The sequence below is a fragment of the Acipenser ruthenus genome, chromosome 10 (genome assembly GCF_902713425.1).
Source record: "Acipenser ruthenus chromosome 10, fAciRut3.2 maternal haplotype, whole genome shotgun sequence".
Classification (NCBI taxonomy): domain Eukaryota; kingdom Metazoa; phylum Chordata; class Actinopteri; order Acipenseriformes; family Acipenseridae; genus Acipenser; species Acipenser ruthenus.
In genome coordinates this window covers 24,949,235-24,968,910 of record NC_081198.1, presented here as the reverse complement: position 1 = coordinate 24,968,910, position 19,676 = coordinate 24,949,235, and the positions used below count along the sequence as shown (strand labels likewise).

At 40.0% G+C, this 19,676-nt stretch overlaps 1 protein-coding gene across 1 annotated transcript in view; it reads right to left on the bottom strand.

The window, feature by feature from the left end:
• Positions 1-19,676, bottom strand: part of patj (PATJ crumbs cell polarity complex component) — a 414,550-nt gene that overhangs the window by 350,228 nt on the left and 44,646 nt on the right. Inside the window, exons 13-15 of the mRNA XM_034001483.3 lie at positions 19,312-19,391; positions 6,222-6,278; positions 5,590-5,724 (exon numbers count right to left, since the gene is read on the bottom strand). Of these exons, the coding sequence (XP_033857374.3) occupies positions 5,590-5,724; positions 6,222-6,278; positions 19,312-19,391 (272 nt within the window). The remainder of the gene's footprint in view (positions 1-5,589; positions 5,725-6,221; positions 6,279-19,311; positions 19,392-19,676) is intronic.

Below are 19,676 nucleotides of genomic sequence, written 5' to 3'. Positions count from 1 at the left end.
AAATGAAGAAATCGGTATGTAGCATTGATTTCGGCATTTTCAAGTGGTCGTTTTGCCCAATTCATTATTAAATAATCGTCCTAATGTGATTTCCAAAAGTATGTTGATTTATGAAATAATGTTAATATCTTAACAAGCAGTGCTTCTTGTGACTATTTCTTTTGTTTGCGTGGGAATTTAAAAGCAACTCCATGTTAAATGTCATAATTTACCAGGAGTTAATTTGCACTTGGAAAAGGAGGGTTTTAATTAACAAAACAATATATAACTTGCCTTGAAACAGAAATTGAACAGACCGCGGCTGACGATTCAGAGAGAGAGTGTACAGGACTAGGGTTAATTTCACAGACTACCTTGATAATTCAATATTTGTAGTTATGAAAATATTTTAGCCTTTTCTATACTTGTGGTTATGAGTTAGATTTATACACTTATTTTAACCATTTGTAACCTTACGGAACATTTGTTGTATTGCTAAAATGATATACCGTTATTTGCACCCAGTGACTACCAAGAAATTATCAATGCAACTGTAGCCTATTTTAACTCTGCATACGTACATTATATATGACAGCTGACATCTACTGTAGATTTGATCTGAGTAGTACAACTGAAATCTTGGTATAGAAAACAGCATATTAGATATTGCAATAAAGTTTCATTAGGCGACTGCTGATTTGCTTTTAACACCTGTGTCTTATCCACACAAGAACGAAGAACAGTCAGTCATCAAGGACACAGCGATGCACTAGGAATGTGATTGAGATCATGGACATGGATTTTGCCTAAATGTATTTGTAATGTTGTCAGACTCCCCCCACACTTTATGTACAATGGACACTTTCACCGTCACACGTTTGTATGCATATAAAATGTTCTTATAATACTGTAAGTGTTTGGTGGCTAATCATGTTTGGTTATCGCGGAGGCCAAAGGGTAAAAGAGAAAATGCATGATTAGAGAAATTCACCGAACAATTAATTATAAACAAATTGTGTATTGGGTTGAGGAGTTCTATCTTAATTTTAAAAGCTGAATAAATATATAATGAAGTGTTACATACATGGTATACATGTATAATAACTAACAACTTCTTATGTTCTTAACTACAATCGTACATACTAAAATACATACTAAAATACCAATATACAGGGGCTCCCGAGTGGAGCATCCAGTAAAAGCACTCGCGTAGAGTGCAGGATGCGCCCTATAGTCTGGACGTCGTCGGTTCGAGTCTAGGCTATTCCTTTGCCGACCGAGGACGGGAGCTCCCAGGGGGCGGCACCCGGGGGGAGGGAGGGAGGGTTAGGTTGGCCAGGGTTCCTTGGCTCAACGCGCACCAGCAACCCCTGTAGTCTGGCCGGGTGCCTGCGGGCTTGCCTGTAAGCTGCCCAGAGCTGTGTTGTCCTCCGATGCTGTAGCTCTGGGTGGCTGCATGGTCTGCAGTGTGAAAAAAAGCAGTCGGCTGACAGCACACGCTTCGGAGGACAGCGTGTGCTCGTCTTCGCCGCTCACGAGTCAGCGCAGGGGTGGTAGCGGTGAGCTGAGCTAACAAAAATAAATGGACACTATTAAATTGGGGAGAAAACAACAAAAAAACTAATTGGCGACTACTAAATTAAAAAAAAAATACCAATATACATAGATGGCTTATGGTATTGTTTTCTTTTTAACCAAAAAAAGAAAGTCACTTGCTAGTAAAGCTCTCGTTACTATAACACGAGTTTGAGACAATAGCACAGGTTTTTGAAAATCCTGCCCCATGTGGTTTTGTACAATGCAAATCTTGCAAAATATTACTGAAATATGACAGAAAAAAATTAAATTAATCTATGCAGTGGCACACTGAAAAGGGGTGTATTCGTAAATGAGATATGATTAATTTAGAGTTTTTTTTCTTTCTTTATTTACATTTTAACTGGAAACTAGGAATACATGTTTGGAATATATTTGTAGAGATGGTCGGGTCGGGTATGTAAATATTTCAAAGGTCTCGGGTCGGGTTTTAAATTTCGGCCCAAGCAGACCTCTACTTCACAGTGACAATAAGTGGATATCTCAGGAGGTGACCAATAACCTGGTGAAACAAGCATTAAAGCACAGAATTGTTGATGTAACAGATGTAAAGTGATATTATCCCGTGCTGGTCCCCACTGACTACAATTATATTCTGCTCAGGACAATATGGTGAAGCAGAGGACAGAATTCATTTTGATTGTAGCTCACAAAATAATTCCATACATTTTCTTTTGCACTTCAAGACAAATGTTATAGCAAACATTTTAAACCATGATATCTGATACTACATAAGGCTAAAGAAAGTTCTCAGATTCCATGCCTTAATCTCAGGAAATCTGTTACACTTGCACTACCAAGGTCATTTCTCCTCAGCAGAGTCTTCGGGGTCAAAGCATGTTAATGGCTGAAAGCATGTCAGTGGTTAGTGACAGTGAAGAAATCATTGAAGACTGGGGACAATTCCACCAGGTGAAATTAACAAGGATGACCAAGGAATTACAACACTATCTGAAAGCATGGCTTACGCAGACAAGATAAGGGTCACGTTTTCAAAGCATTTCCTCTATTGTTTAATTAACTCCTAAAAAATCATGATAATGTTACAGAATGTGAAACCAGACACCTTAAGATTAAAGTACATGTTTTAAAATAAAATGACATATTAGGTACTTATTTCAGAACTGCACATTTTAAACCCAGGGCATTTTAAACCTAGGGCCCTACCCATTTCACGGCCTTGAAAAACGTGACACGGAACATGAAGTTGATTCTGCACCGTGAAATCCGGTCTGTTTTGTGTACTTTTACCCTGCACTAGAATCCAAATCCGTTACAGGTTGCTGATGCGATTGTTTGCTTGTTTCAATTAAAAAAAGCTAAAAATGAACTGGACATGCCAACAGCCAATAACTGGGCTCTACTCACTGACTGGTAGACACAGGCATCCGGGGCGGGTTTAGTATGACCTACGGATCTCAACTGGTAGTACCATCAGGCGAGTCAAATTAGACCTGCATTTTAAAATGAGCGTCCAAAATAAATCAAAAAGTGCTACAATCACTACTGCAGCGGATCATGTAAAAGAATTTAGAAGCCAAATATACCAATTAGTAGTATAAGCAGAAAAATACATACAAAATACAACAGGACAAAAAAATAAATAAAATAAATATGTCAGTAATTTCAGAGACTTCATGTTCATATTTTTTAGTCTCTGGATATATTGTCCAGCTACAGACCTGTCCCTAGCTTGGTGCTGTCTGTCAATTCCAACAAACTCTGTGGATGCAGAGAGAGCTGTGTCTAAATACAGACAGGTATTTACACCGCAGAGACAGGGAATGAAGAAAAACAGCATTTCAGAATAGTTTTTGAGTTACTTTTGCATACAATGATGTTTAAAACCAGAACAGTTTTAAAAATAAATAAATAAATAAATAAATAAATAAATAAATAAATAAACAAAAGCAGAAACGCAACAATCATAGAGCGATCCTCAATCATAGAGCGATTAATTTTCTTTTAGCGTTTCTACTTTGTTAGTCACATGCTTTTGTTAACTTCAGGGCTTTAAATGTTTATATTTTGCCGTTTTTAACTACACGTTCATACTTTGCTATACCACCGTGAAATTTAAGATTTAAATAGCTGAAACCGTGAAATGTATGATTTTTTAAATGTTATGACCGTGAAATTTACAAAAATGTACTGTGAATGTGGTAGGGCCATATATATAACAAAAAGAAACGCAAAGCAGCTAAGATTGAAGGAATTCAAACCCATATAGCAAAGAGAAACACACAGCAGCTAAGATTGAAGGAATTCAAACCCATATAGCAAAGAGAAACACACAGCAACTAAGATTGAAGGAATTCAAACCCATATAGCAAAGAGAAACACACAGCAGCTAAGGTTGAAGGAATTCAAAAGAGAAACACACAGCAGCTAAGACTGAAGGAATGACTTTGCTTGCTGCAATCACTAACAGTCTGAGTGATATGAAGCAGGGCTGCAGTATATGGAGGGGAGAAGGAAGCACACTATTTACATGCACTTAGCATGCAGTACAGTGCTCTGCACCACCAAGTAACAAAAAAACAAGAACAGTATACCACCCGGAATCTGTATCTCGTCTTAGGCCAGGACTCCCACCACAAACATCCTCGCATAAACTCCCACTTTCACCTATCTGTAGGAGCAAGGGCCCTGCCTGCAGACACTCAATGCTTTAATTGTATTAGAGAGAAAAGCAACTCCACAGCCACAAGACATGCTGCATTTACACCACCGGCAATGAGGCAGAACAGCAAGTCCACAGATTAACCACTTTCAAACTGCCTGTGCCTGTGATCTGGTTCCAGTAATCAAGGGAGATGAATCGGCTTAGAGCAAACTTCCTTCAAGTTATATTGGAAAAAACAATCTAAAACAGGCAGCATGGGGTGGAACAGACTAGCAGTAGGGTTTACAGCTGCAGTCAAACTGTATCTCATCTCAGAGGGGAATGAAATGAGAAATGACACTTTGTTGCCACTAACCACTCAATGAATGGCTTTCTATGTTACCATGACAACAGACCCCTAACTGGAAAAAATAACTCCTGGTATTAGTTACGTTCATACGTATGTACATGGCTAATATATATATATATATATATATATATATTTTTTTTTTTAATCAGACTCCTACCTACGTCATCACCTCCTTCAGTGTCTGCCTGCTCCACTTAATGTCAACAGCTGCCATATTTATCACTAACAACAAGCCTGTAAAGCAGACAATAATAGGCTACATTCAAAACAAAAATATGGACAAATCCAAAAAAGAATTTAAACAAACGTTCTTAAAACGTTAAATACAATAACACCACTCCTCCCCCTACTCTGCCACAATATGCCACGTCACCGGTGGCAGCGAGTAGAGAAACTTGCTCACTACACCTTGTATGGGACACAAGTGTGCTATCATAGTAATCAACAACTGAGTTGCTTTTGCACGTACAGAAAAGACAAATGCAATTGATAGCCCTTTAGCTATTTAGTTGATTTCAGACATATAAAAAGTAACCTAGCAACTTGCCATCAAGGGTTCTTATTGATGGGCAGGAGTTGGGTGAAAGAAAGTTTCAAAGACGGAGCCCCAAAGAAGGAGTGCTAAAGCATACCAGTCATACAAACAACATCCATTATAATTTTTCTTTTTAATGTACAATAAACAACATCAAAATAATCCCCCTTGTGAGTGATCAGTGCTTTATGACATGGTTTCCGTTGTCTTTCATTAGATATGATTTCTAGTTAATAAGTTATCAAGCAACATGAGTGGTACAATGGTTTTGTACTATAAGGTTACATCAGATCATTTAATGTGAAATCAATACACATTTTTACTTTAAAATGCAACATAGACAGAATCCAACCAGTTTAGGAACATGTACACACATTGGTGGGCATGTGTGATTGAAAGATACTAAAAATGGCATATTTATATTTGTGTCTCAGTACATTGTTTTCATACTGGGATCCAGTGGGTTAAGCACTGAACAAAGCCTGCCACAGACAGCAGTCTTACCTCCAAAAGCTCGTCCTCAGGCTTCAATAATCCATGCTTAGCGACCGGCCCATCTGGTGCCACAGTGGAAATGTAGTGGTGCCCATCAAAGGAGTCCAGCTCCACTCCCAGGCGCATGGTGTGTATCGGCAGCAGCTGGAGGAATTAGAGGGTTGCAGGATGACATTAAACTGCATAGAGGCTGTGGCCAGAATTGTCACGATTCAACCTTAAGGAGTGATACCTCTTGGGCAACGAAAAGGTTATGTTATATCCACAAAATAGGCCTTTTAAGTCGCAAAACTACAGACCAAGCATTGAAAACAACCTTGAGTAATATTCTGAGCTGCTGCTACTGGAATCTGCCAGGACCATGTAAAATCAGATGTACAGTTTAATGGGTTCTAAACCTGGTTAAAGAGTTAAGTTTAAATGTCATTTTATTTGATTTTTCCCTGCCTGTTTTATGATGTTTGCCATCATTTTGTTGCCTTAATATAGTTACCATATTCAACATCTTCCTTTACCTGGCTTTGAATTGGTTTGAACTTGTCTGCAGAATCCTAAGTGCTGGGACTTCTTCATTTCATTCAAATCCTATGATGCTACACTATTCTATGGTATACTCCCCAACTCCCACAAGCTCTGCGTACCTTGGAATATTTCTGCAACTCTGCATCATCTGCAATTATGGTGTCCAGCTTAACGACCTAGAGAAAATAAATACCACAAATCAGACCATTCATGTTAAAGGAATGTCATGCTAGAGGACCCTAAACCTGGTTATATTGAGTTTGCTTGTTCTAGTTTCAAGTTGTTATGGTATCACTTCCACAGTCATTTCACCTCAATCGCGTCTTCAGGGTCAAACCATGTCACTGGCTACAAAGCATAGCAGTCATTGGGGGAAGTAGCTGTTCGGTGAACGACAGGAAAGAAAGCTTTGAAGGAGTGGGGTCAAATTTCCCCCTCTAGGTGCAAGACCGTAAACGCAACCTGAAAGTAAGACATGCTAACCTAGTATGATGCCAGAACATTTTTTGAATGAAAACACGTGTTTGCAATAACATTTGATTATTTCAAAATTGCATCGTCAGACCATAGCGAATGGAAATGCGGGGTGGGTAACTATGACAAAGAAAGAATGAATCTTGGTTATAAATCTCCCTCCCGACCTGTGAGGCCGCTGTGTAAAGGGAACAAAATACCCTGGACTGGATGGTCTGACAATTCATTCCAAGTGAAAGGTGGAAGTTGGCCATCTAGAAAGGGGGCAGAGCTACGGTACACCAGGTCATCACCCCAGAAGGGAAGCAATGTGGCAACCGTGGATTGGAGGAGTAACAGCTGCACACGCTAACCAAGGGGACGTGGCTAGGTGATCTGTTCCTTTTGTTATGGTTAAGGTCGAACTGCTCAAGGAGAACTGTGAACTATTAACTGTTTTGTTTGTTTGTCGTGTCTAATTATACTTGTTTGTTCTTATTAGACAGCTAACATGATCCGGAGCTGTCGCTTAAGGCCAGCACCAAACCTAGACAACACTTCACAATTGTACATAAATAAATTGTATTTCACCACTTGCACTTCAGCACTCACTCTGGACTTGTGATCTTGTGTGTGTCTTTGTGTGTGTTCTAATGTGTTTATTCTTTCGGGACTGTAACCTGTTTTTTGAAACAGTGCAATACATATTGCTGTGTATTGCCTGTGATTATTCTTTGTGGTCACCAGACCGGGATTATAAAATAAATGTTTCTGTTTGGATCGTGAACTCTGTTGTCTGTCTTCTGTTTCTTAATCACATCACCTCTACACCTGCGCACTGCAAACCACTTTCCCACACGCGTTGTCAGCAGTGGTATGGATTACGCTACACTTTTGGCTCTAGATAGCAGATGGGAGGCCGAGGTGAGAAAGAGAGAGGAGAGGTACACGGCTCTAATCGAGAGGCTCGGTACCGCGATGCCTCCCAACACATCACCAGGAGCAGTGATGACAGCCCCAAAGGCTCGGGTACAAAAGATGATGGCAGAGCGTTATAAGGAGGCATACCTGGTCGCGTTTGAGCGGTTGGCTACCACCGCGTTATGGCCAAAAGAGTTCTGGGCTAGCCAGCTAGGGCCCAGCCTGATCGGGGAGGCCCAGGCAGCCTACCAGGCCATGACAGACGCCAAAGCCTAATATGACCTGGTGAAGCAAGCCATTCTCTGCCGCCTAAACATCATGGGGGAATTCAAGGAGTACCAGAGATCACCGGAAAAATGCCGCAGGGTAGTCACGCAGCGATTGTGTGACCACATGGTGCACTGGTTAAGCCCCGCCCGGAAGACAGGGATACAGATGGGCGAGGCTATCGTCACCAAGCAGTTTTGCTATGTGGTCGGCACCGAAACCCAGGCCTGTAACACAATTAATGATTCCCCAGTCATATTGATCCGAGGTCATGAGGCTTGCGCATGACATCCCTTTCTCGGGACACCTCTGAGTCGATAAAACTAGGGAATGTATATTGGCTCGATTTTAATGGGTAGGACTTTATAACAATGTGTTGAAATATGTAGCCACATGCCCAGCCTGCCAGTGAGTAGCGCTGGGTCGAGTTCGCCACTGTCCCTTTAATCCCACTACCAATTATTTCCACCCCCTTTGGACAGATTGCGATGGACGTTATAGGCCCTTTGCTACCTTCTGATTCCAGGTATACGCATTTATTAGTGGTGGTAGATTATGCAACGCGATACCCGGAAGCAGTTCCATTGAGGTCTACAAGTGCATCTGCGATAGCCAAAGAACTAGTGCAGATTATAGCCAGAGTAGGGATCCCCAAAGAGATATTGACTGACCATGGAATGAACTTCTTCTCTCAAAGATTACAGCAAGTATACAAAATACGTCCCATACAAACCTATGTTTATCATCCAAAGATAGACGGTTTGGTGCAATATTTCAATTATACCTTAAAGCAGACGCTGAGACGTTTTGTGATTCAAGAGCAAAAACATTGGGCAACGCTTCTTCCCTACCTCCTTTTTGCTGTGAGAGAGGTGCTGCAGAGTTCGACAGGGTTCTCCCCTTTCAAGCTCTTGTACAGCCTCACGGCATCCTCAATCTGGTGAGAGAGGGGTAGGAGGAGCACAAAGGCTCGTCCAAAAATGTGGTGAAGCATGTGCTCCCACTCAGAGATCGTCCAGATTTGATTGGTAGATTGGCACAGGACAATTTAAAAGCGTCTCAGCACCGGCAAGAGCAGCAGTACAATAAAAATGCACAAATTTGAATGAATTCAGCCAGGAGACAAGGTACTGTTGCTCCTTCCAACATCGGAATCGAAACTGTGTGCTAAATGGCAGGGGCCATATGAGGTGATTCGGGCTATAGGAAAAGTAAACTATGAAATTAAGCAGCCTGATTGCTGAAATTTACCATGTTAATTTGTTTAAGCCCTGGCAGGCAAGGGAGGCCTTATTTATAGCCCCAGGCAAAGTACAGGATGATTTAGGCCCCTGTCTAGAGGCCCCTAGCACCAGAGATATTCCAATGGGGGAACAGTTACTTCCGGATCAGCAAAGAGAGCTGCGTAAGTTAATTGAGGAGTTCAATGATGATTTTTCTGACTTGCCCGGTAGAACTAATCTTGTTGACTATGCTATTATCACTCCTCCAGGTTTCACAGTCTGAGAGAGACCTTACTGGATCCCAGAAAATCGGCGAGGTGGCGTTAGCAAAGAGGTATGGGCGATGCTCGAACTTGGGGTGATTGAACCTTCCAGGAGCGAGTGGTGCAGTCTGATTGTGATAGTCGCCAAAAAGGACGGCACCAACCGCTTCTGCGAAGATTTCCGTAAGGTAAACGCTATTGCCAAGTTCGAAGCCTACCCCATGCCTCGGGTCGACAAGCTTTTTGACAGACTGGGAACAGCTAGGTTCATCTCCACTCTGGACCTGACGAAGGGATACTGGCAGATACCCTTAATCTGCAGCTCTAGACAGAAAATTTCATTTTCAACTCCTGATGGTCTGATGCCATGTGGGCTACATGGTGCGCCCGCTGCCTTTCAGAGACTGATGGACCAGGTCTTACACCCACATTGCGAGTATGCAGCAGCGTAAATTGACGATGTGGTTATTTACAGCTCTACCTGTCGAGGATTACGGCCGTCCTTCAGTCTCTTACAGCCTTTTCACACTTGCACACCCGAGCCGAGCCGAGCCGGAACCAAGCTGAGCCCACCCAGCGCGGGTGTGTTCACACTACTTTTCAAAGTAGAAGCTGCACTGTGGAACGTGACGTCAAATTCAGTGGACACAGGCGCACAGAGGAGTGGTGTGGATTTGTTTTGAGAATGGATCACAAGGTCGTACTCTCCGAAACGATAAAGTCTACCAAAAGATTTCACAAGGATTGAGAAATATGGGACTAAACCGCAGCGCCAGTGCTTAATTTGTAAAGTGTTGCCGGGGTGCAAGCAATGATAATAATACTGCTCTAAGAACCGTACATTCAAAATCATAACACGTTTATTTGAAAGAGTATTGTACGTGCTAGTGTTAGGTGTTTACATTCACGTATTCTACATCATATACAAAGTAGTAGTACGTGCAGAAAAATTAATTAAAGGCAACCGCAGGACAAATAATAAATACAAAAAAGCATGTTTTGTTATGGTTTTGCATTTAAACGGTTTAAAAAAATAATAATAATTAAAAGGCATTCAGAGGACGTCCATAAGGACGACATTGATTAAAAAAATAAAAAAATAAAAAAATAAATACGCACCCCAACACTAACATTGGTTTGACCCATGGTTTGCACTATTATCAGCGATGTGTATGTAACAGAAGCCGCTGGTAGATTACAAAAACGATTAATTAAACTTAGGCTAGGTAGTTGTTATCTTAGTATGTTTTTATTCTCTATTAATTAAATTATATTCATTGAAAAAGTCAAGAGAGAACCAGATCGTTATTATTTTGAGTGTTTTGGTTTAATATAAAAATAGCAGGCTAATGTTCCTATTGAAGTAGGCTACAATATTTTTTTTTCATTAAAAAGTTGTCGTTGTTCTTTGTTGAAATTACTGTTCAGCTTTCATATTTTGTTGTGTACTACTCATATAAATCAAACCAAGTAATGCAAGAAGTTGCTTGTATCGTTCATGACGTTTTTCAAATAAAGTAAGCTTATTTGTGTATAAAAAACAACAATAGAGTTGCAACCAGTGTCATCTTACTTAAAGGCACTCTAGCTGAAATCGTAAAGTAATTTAAAGTAGGCTACAAACGTGGCAGTGAACTGTCTCTCTTTAGTGGGCACGCAATAACTTGCAGACTTGATACAACTGGGTTGAGAATTTAAAAAGAAAGCATTTCATGAGATTTTTAACTAGAGGTACCGGGAATATGACACTGCACGCCCAGAGGATCCGGGGCTGGGCCCCGGCACAAATTAAGCACTGCGCAGCACGAAACAGTGTTGTGAAAAAATAAAAAGAAATCTTGTTTGTATTTGTTTTTCACATGTTTCTGAATGCAAATACAAACCGAATAATTTCATTTCATATTATTAAAAGTTAGATTAACTACTAATAACTTTAAAACGTTACAATATTTGAAAAATGTCAGTAAACACTTCAGAAAAATAGATTTAAAGTAGGCCTATTAAAAACAAAATCTAAACAAAACATATTTAAATATATTTTTTTTTTACAACTTGTTTTTATACATGCAATGTTAATATATAATATTTTTTTAAAATTACTATATCGATCGTTGCAGGTCTGTGACCAGGAACTGCGTCCATTAAATCATAATATTTAATTTTTTTGCAGTCTGACCTGCTTTATTGTTATGATCTCTAGTTTTTTTGTAATCCTGTTTTATTTTTTATTTTTTTCACAACACTGTTTCGCGCTCGGTTTAGTCCTGTAGTTCTCAATTCCCGTGAAATCTTTTGGTAGACTATTGTTTCGGACAGTACGAGTTAACCCTGCCCCCAGCCTTGCTCAGCACCGAGCCAGTACCAGATATCTTGCGAGGCCAGAGTTTCCCAGTTTCCGGCTCGGCTAGACAGCCAACTTGAGAAAATGTGCGTTTGCCAAAGCAAAAACTCAATATTTGGGATTTATTTTGGGAAATGGACGGATGAAACCCATTGTCACCAAAGTCCAGGCTTTGATGAATGCGGCAATCCCCAAAACCAAGTCTCAGGTGAGGTCTCTATTGGTGTTGGCCGGTTATCACCCAAGATTTATCCCCGAGTATGCCACAGTGGTCAATCCCTTAGTCGACCTCACTAAAAAGATCGCTCCAAATTTGATTAAATGGTCAGGAGAATATCAGAGGGCATTTGACACTATCAAGCAGAGACTTTGACAGGCCCACACCCTCATCACACCAGATTTTAACAAGAGAGTCATCCTCCACAACGACGCTTCGTATGTTGGTCTGGGGGTGGTTTTGTCCCAAAAGGTAGATGGAGTAGAACACCCGATACTGTACCTCAGTAAAAAGATGCTCCCCCGGGAGCGCAACTACTCTGTAGTCGAACAGGAGTGTTTGGCCATTAATGGGCTACTCACTCTTTACGCTAGTACCTGCTAGGACATTCATTCTATCTTGTCACAGACCACGCCCCACTCAAGTGGTTAAGCACAATGAAGAACAGCAATGCCCGGATAAGTCGGTGGTATCTGGCATTGCAGCCTTTCATCCATCATATGATTCACTGTGCAGGGAAAGACCACCAAAACTCATTCCAAAGGAAAGGTGGAAGTCAGCCATCTAGAAAGGGGGTGAAGCTACGGTACAGCAAATCATCGCCCCAGAAGGGAAGTGATATAGCTACCGCAGATTGGAGGAGAAACGGTTGCACTCGCTAAACAAGGGGTCGTGACTGATGGTACAAAAGAGGACGTGGCTAGGTGATCTGTTTCCTTTTGGTATAGTTAAGGTCGAACCGCTAAATGTTTCTTTCTGTTGTGAGAGAGATCATTCAGTATATGTAGGCTACTGTATATCAGCATCATTTTAAAATGGTAAATCACTGTAGTGCAACAACCAATAAGACATATAACAAGAAAGAAATACAGTATACTGAATTAAAGTGAATTATCACGATTTAAAATCATGTAGATATACACATATACGGTATCTCTCTTCCTCATTATATATGTCTGTTGTCTTGAATAAAATACGACTTGCCCCTGCTAATAATATTATGGATGCAGCATGTCATTATATTACTGAAACATTTTAATTTTGATTAAAGATGACAACATTTTGACGTGTATTGACCATTGTTACTGTTGCCTTCTGTGTGCTGTTAAGCTTTAATTTGTAATATATTCTCTTCACTTGTATAGAGCTGTCCACTCCTCCAATACCATCACGCACCGTGCCACATTAAGCACATTTGACAGCTGATGAAAGTTGGCAAGCTGCTGGGATGCTTCAAAATGGTAGAATACCTGAATGTGTCCCAGTCGGTGGCAAGCAGACTTTGGCACAGCTACAGACAGAAACTGTATATGACAGATTTTCATGAATCTATAATCAAGCCAACTCTGTTGTCTACTGACAGTTTGGCAAGTTTGTTTTTTGCAAGTAGCCTTTATAGGCACAGCCACGGCAAACACCACTGAGCCACGGAACACAATACACATCTGACTAAAATACAAAATAAAATAACTCCCTCTCTATAATGCACATATATTGGAGCAAAAATGTAACTTTACATGAATTTACCATGCATAAAGCACCACGTAATCAACGCTGTATTTTTTCCAAAAAAAAATAAAAAAAGGTAACATTCCCACTTGTGGATCATTTAATTGGCAGTTTTTAAACTATACATAACCTGGCTTAACAGAGGTTGGGAGTTCAGTTCGAAGCACCAGACAAGCAAACCAAGTGCAAGAAGGAGAGCGGGTCAGGAGAGGGGAAGAGGGAATGGGCTCGCCCCAGGTTTGGCTGCCGGAGCGGGGCTGAAGCGAAGCTGAAGCGTCTCGTCTCCCAGAGAAAGCCGCAGCTCTTCTCGCAGCAAAAAAGTAAATAAATTAGGAAAGATAACCACGTAATAGGCCTAATATTTATTCAGTTATAAAACTAATGTTGAATACAATGTTTGTGTTATAAAGTGTCAGCACAGCTTTTCTTCAGTTCAGATACTGTACCAAAAGGGTGAGACAGAAACTGAAGTTAGACTGAGGAGTTGTTTATAGTTTGAACAACACTGGTACTGTATTTAATTTAGAAATATTGCATTAATCACTAGTATAGGGAACTGGGGGACATGTTGTAGGAGCGTTATATCCGAGGTGCGTTCTAACCGAGAGCCTTATAGCGAGGGAGCACTGTATTTGCAGAAATATCAGTCTTATTTTTCCATGTTTATGAAATCCTACTTCAGCCCACTCTTTCAGTTCCTTCGTATTAAAGGAAAGCCTGAACATTAAAAAGATAATACATCACACTGTTCTTACAAAGTAAACCCATTTTCATACCTTGGAGGAGTAAGCGGGGCCAACACCAATTAGCGCCAACGTATTACCCCCACCACAGAGTAAAAAAGTGTACCAAAATGCAGTTTTAATTACCCAGCCTATTTAAGCAAATTAGAAACACAGTAAGGATAACAAGCTGCAATATTTTTCAAAACCTTTAAATCCATTAACCTGTTCTGCAGTCCTACACCAATTTCGAACACCATTTCCATCGCTTCACACCAATTTAAATCAATTATTAATACTGACTATTAAGCTTCTAAACACGCACTTATTATCGTACTTATAATCAAGGGGCATTCAACGTATTTCATACGGTATATTTTCAAAAAAAATAACTGCGCTCTTTCCGTAAACTTTCGGATATCTATATAGGGCTCAGATCGGAGGGAAGAATGGACGTTAAACCAGCCAAGCATTGTCTCCTCCAAAGACATTGAAATGCAACTAAATCCTGTATCTGTACTACAGTGTTGATTTTGATATCCCAGCTGCCCCAGCGGTCTGGCGGTTGCGCAGTAGGAAAACAAGAAATGTTTGTTAGACCTTCTTTGCGTCTTGTGGGGAAAAAAAAATCTTATTCTCTCACAAATATTTTTTTTGTTGGTCAGAACAATTTCTTGTGAGGGTTTGGGCAATTTATTTTGGGGAGGCTTAGCCTCCCCAAGCCTCTTGCATGCGCCGCCTATGGCCCTATGACTGGGGAAAGCCCGCTGTCAGAGCAGTGACTGCCTTCGCAATGGTACTGCAAGCAGAGACCAAGGCAGCACGAAACACTGCAGGAAAGACTGCAAGCAATCAGATCCCAAGCAAAGCTGAGCCCAGCAACTGCTAGTGAATCGGAATGGTAACCTCCTTCGATGTACAGTGTACCGGTGGGAATGGGAGCAGGCCTGGACCCACAGTTAATACGGGAGCAATCTATAGGGATGCCCACCTATAGCGCTCTCGGATAGTGTCTGAAAACTGAGGAAACCTACTATTAGAGTCCCAACAGTCTTCACAATAATCCAGCAAGCAGAATTGATATGGCAACGAGACACTGAGGGATAAAACTAAAAACAGAAAAATACACACTGATAAACTATTTTTCCTCACACAAAACACTAAACTCTCGATTACCGTTAATTATGTATAATACTCGTAATAAAAAACAACATTTTTATTTTCAACTTCAATGAAGCTAGCAGCCTGAGAGAGAACACAAGTAGCCGACTCATGGTATTCGATCCCAGGGAAGGGGCGACGGAGCCACCGGCTTCACGTGGAGCACATGGCTGCTGAGGGACTACCGGAAACCATGGCTTATTGCACAAAACGTGTAAATAGCAATTACTATAGTCACGTAATAATAATAATATAATTATAATTATAATCACATTAACAGTAATTACACAAGCGAATAAGCAGATACAAGTATATTCCACACTTATCTGTTCATAGTCTCTCTCAATCTCAGGTCAGATGAAAAGAAAAATGATAGAGATCTGTGCGTGCAGTCTATTTATGCCCTCATGGGGGGGCATGACTGCATCACAGGCTGTGACGAGCAGTCTTTGTTATATCTATTCAGGTTACAGTATCTTTAAGGATAAATACCCATTAGGTAATGGTTACATTTCTTACTTGATCGGGAACTCTTGTGTTATCTGCAGAGTGTTGTATGTTGTTCGCATTAACTGATGCTAGATTTCACTGGAAAAACCAAACAAACCATATTCCAGTAGGAGGGAGAGCAGAGGAGCAAAATGAGGTGTCTCTTGTATTTCTAACTTGAACAGAGGCTGAGTGTGATTTTTGCCAGAGTACATTGTTTTTTGCAAGAATGAAAGAAACTCACGAAAGACTATCCCCCTCACGACAAAAGAAATTACATTCTAAATTCCTTTTTCGCCAGAGTACATTTTTTGTGAAAACTCAATCACAAAATGAAATACAACGTTACAGTCAATCTTATGGAGTCCCAGTTATAAACAGACATGTCATTGTTTACTGGGCAGCAGTGTGGAGTAGTGGTTAGGGCTCTGGACTCTTGACCAGAGGGTTGTGGGTTCAATCCCCAGTGGGGGACACTGCTGTTGTACCCTTGAGCAAGGTACTTTACCTAGATTGCTCCAGTAAAAACCCAACTGTATAAATGGGTAATTGTATGTAAAAATAATGTGATATCTGTATATTGTGAAATAATGTATAATGTGATATCTTGTAACAATTGTAAGTCGCCCTGGATAAGGGCGTCTGCTAAGAAATAAATAATAATAATAATAATAATAATAATAATAATAACAATAATACTAAAGATATATGATTTTCAGGCATGATTTTTTTTATTATTATTTTTTTTTTTAAACTGAAAACAAAATGTCCGCCTCACGAACAAAGATTTTTTTCAGACGAAAGATTAGACCCTCGCAAAAAAGGATATTTTATCGTGAGGCGAATTCCTTTTTCGAGATCAAACATCTAACTGCAAGATCTATACTGAGCATGTGCAGAACCAAAATTTCAAATCCCTATAACTCAGTAACAGATTAATATTTTTTTGCCAAACCAGAAAAAGGCACTAGTCTGGGCCAGTCTCCTTGTACCACAAAAAACACAATTTTTATATTTTTTCACTATCTGAATCTTGGAATCCGCATATCCAAGCAGAACGAAATGGCCCAAATCAAGAGATCTAACCAAAGGGACCACACATCCAAATTTTCATGCAAATCCATTGAATGGGGTCAAAGTTATTAAAGTACAGAAATTGGGGTTTAACATTAAACTGCCTACTCAACCCTAACTATAGTGGCGCTACCGTGCCACTAGTGCCAGACTTAATGCAGAATGGAATTAGCACTTGGTACCTAAATGCCAATCGATGAAATAGAATGGTTCAATAATACTTTAGTATGGGGTGCTTCTTTGCCTGGCTGACAATGATTGGTATGCACAGGGTATATAAATCAACTTGATTATACTGTGTTAGTATTTTAGCAGTATTAGTAATAAAAAGCATGTCTCTGCGTCTGTACACATGTCTCTGCTGTCTGTACGTCTCTATATGGAGAGTGAGTGATATTTCTGGTTTCGCTGAGCTGAAAATGAATCTTTAAAAATATGTTTAGTAGTTAGATACACTATGTTTATTTAAACAAAAGCTCTCAAGTTTCATCGAAAATGCTATTGATGAAGCAAAACATTTTAAAATTCAACGATATCGCAATATGGAAATTATTATCAATATCAAACAAAATCGATAGCATATCAAAATATCGATATTGGTGCCCATCACTACTTGAAATGAATGATTCTCCAATACTGACATCAGTGCTTGTATTTCTTCTCAAACAGGATGCGTTCTTGTAGAGCTCCGCACGTTTCTTCGGAGGACCTTTTTTGGTGCACCAGGAAATGACGCCAGTTTACTGAAGTATGTTATGCATAGTAAAAAAAAACTGGAGTGCAAGGGGATATAATGATTTTAAAATAAGAGACTTAACATCTGAGAAAAGGTGAAACAAAGCGCAACAAAAGCAACAAAAGCACACTTTCACTTTTATCAACATTTACTTTAAGGTGCTTTTCCCCCATTTCCTTTTTATATATTTTTTTTACTGTGAATGCCATCTTTAAACTCTCAGTGTTCAGTGTGTTATTTAGCACTAAGATACACATATTAAGAGGACAGAGAGTAAAGATGCCGTTCAAAAAATGTATTTCTGCAAATATATCGCATAGTTCCATTGCAGGTGACAACTTCCATAGTTTAAATAAATATTTTATTTTTGGCAAAATGTCCATCTTACATACCCTTTATGTGCAGTGTTCTTCATGTTAACGGGTAACAATGCCTGATAGCAGCTAGAGGATATTTCTAGTGCTAGTAAGGGTTAATTAAAATCTGGGTTAGCACTCCTTTTATTCAACATATTGCATAATATTATATTACCACGTATGAATGAGGGAAACTCCAGAACAACATTGATTATTTGAAGCTAAGTTTCTGGTTTCTTGGCTTGTATCTGCAGCAAGAGATCATCTATACCCTCCAGGTACGTGAATCAGGTTCCAACTCTGATACGGTATCAAGGTGGGACACGGTATCCAGGTGTAACACTGAATCAAGGTGTGACACGGAGTCAAGGTGTGACAGTGTCAAGGTGTGACACGGAGTCAAGGTGTGACAGTGTCAAGGTGTGACACGGAGTCAAGGTGTGACACGGAGTCAAGGTGTGACAGTGTCAAGGTGTGACACGGAGTCAAGGTGTGACACGGAGTCAAGGTGTGACACGGAGTCAAGGCGTAACACAGTATCAGGTGGGACACGGTATCCAGGTGGGACACGGTATTAAGGTTCTGCCCATGCTTAACATTACTTGGGTGAAGCTGACACAAACGTAGCCTCCAAAGGTTTTGTTACTACTTCAGTTAGTAAATTATTTTGAAGTCAAACTTGGACAGCATTGTACAATTACATTGAGATAATGTGTCCAAAAATGGTTACATTGATCATAAGAATAAAAAATACAGCAGTGCTTTAAATGTGAAGACAGTGTGGTCTACTCAACTGATCTAAACAGTAGCGGATCTATACACTGCCTTTTAAAAAAATGTATAAGGACCAAACCTGGCATTTTACCTAATAATAAAGACAAAAATACATGAAGAGACTCACACACCCTATTAGAGATGCTGTCAAAGTCCCCTTCTTTTAATGATATTCATATCTGCTACTGTTGAGATCAAACTGAATAGACCCCATTATCTCAAAGCTTCTGGAATATTCCATTGTTATGGAGGTGAAACGGTTAATTTTAACAGTAATAGATTGAGATAATCAGAATACAACTGTGTATACTGATCTCTATACTGAGTGTCAGAATGTGATCCCGACTGGTACAACAAAACAATTCAGTATCAAAGTCACCAACAGTGCATCCCAGCATGGTTGAATAACTTGCATAACCCTCTAGATAACTGCAATTAAGAACCAGGAACACAAGCTCCTAATTACAGCTGCGTTTAAACCATGTGTTCCTCTGGGGCAGAAAGTTAGCTCTACTGGCAACATGCATTCTGTAATTTCAAGATCAGACCTGTTATTCCTCCATAATCATGTAGTGTGCAGGACCACTGCCCAACATTATTTTAATCAGAAGAAAAAAGGTGAATGCTGACATATTGGGAACATGTGTTAAAACATGCCATGTTTTACCAGTTCCTATAAAGCTTGTTTTAGTCTCTGCCATACCATGACTTCATAATCCGGCCCCAGAGAGCTTTCCCATTTGGTTCTTAATTCATCCAGCGAAGGAGGGTTTGGGTCTGTCCCTAAAGAAAAGAAAAAGTTGAATTAAAAAAAGTTTCTGTACAATATTCATACACCGTAGTCTTGTTAGTAAAACATTTTATATGTTATGCTGATCTGAGCAGTTTTTAGCACCAGATGTTCAAATGCTGGTACAACAGGGAGGAGTCTAGGCATGAACCAGCGACCACAGACACAGAGAGCGAGCATCTTAACCGCTATGCAAGAGAACCAGGATCGTCTGCATTTGTGATCAAAGAGTTAACCTCATCTCACAGAGTGACAATCCATATTGGCAGTGCATCACT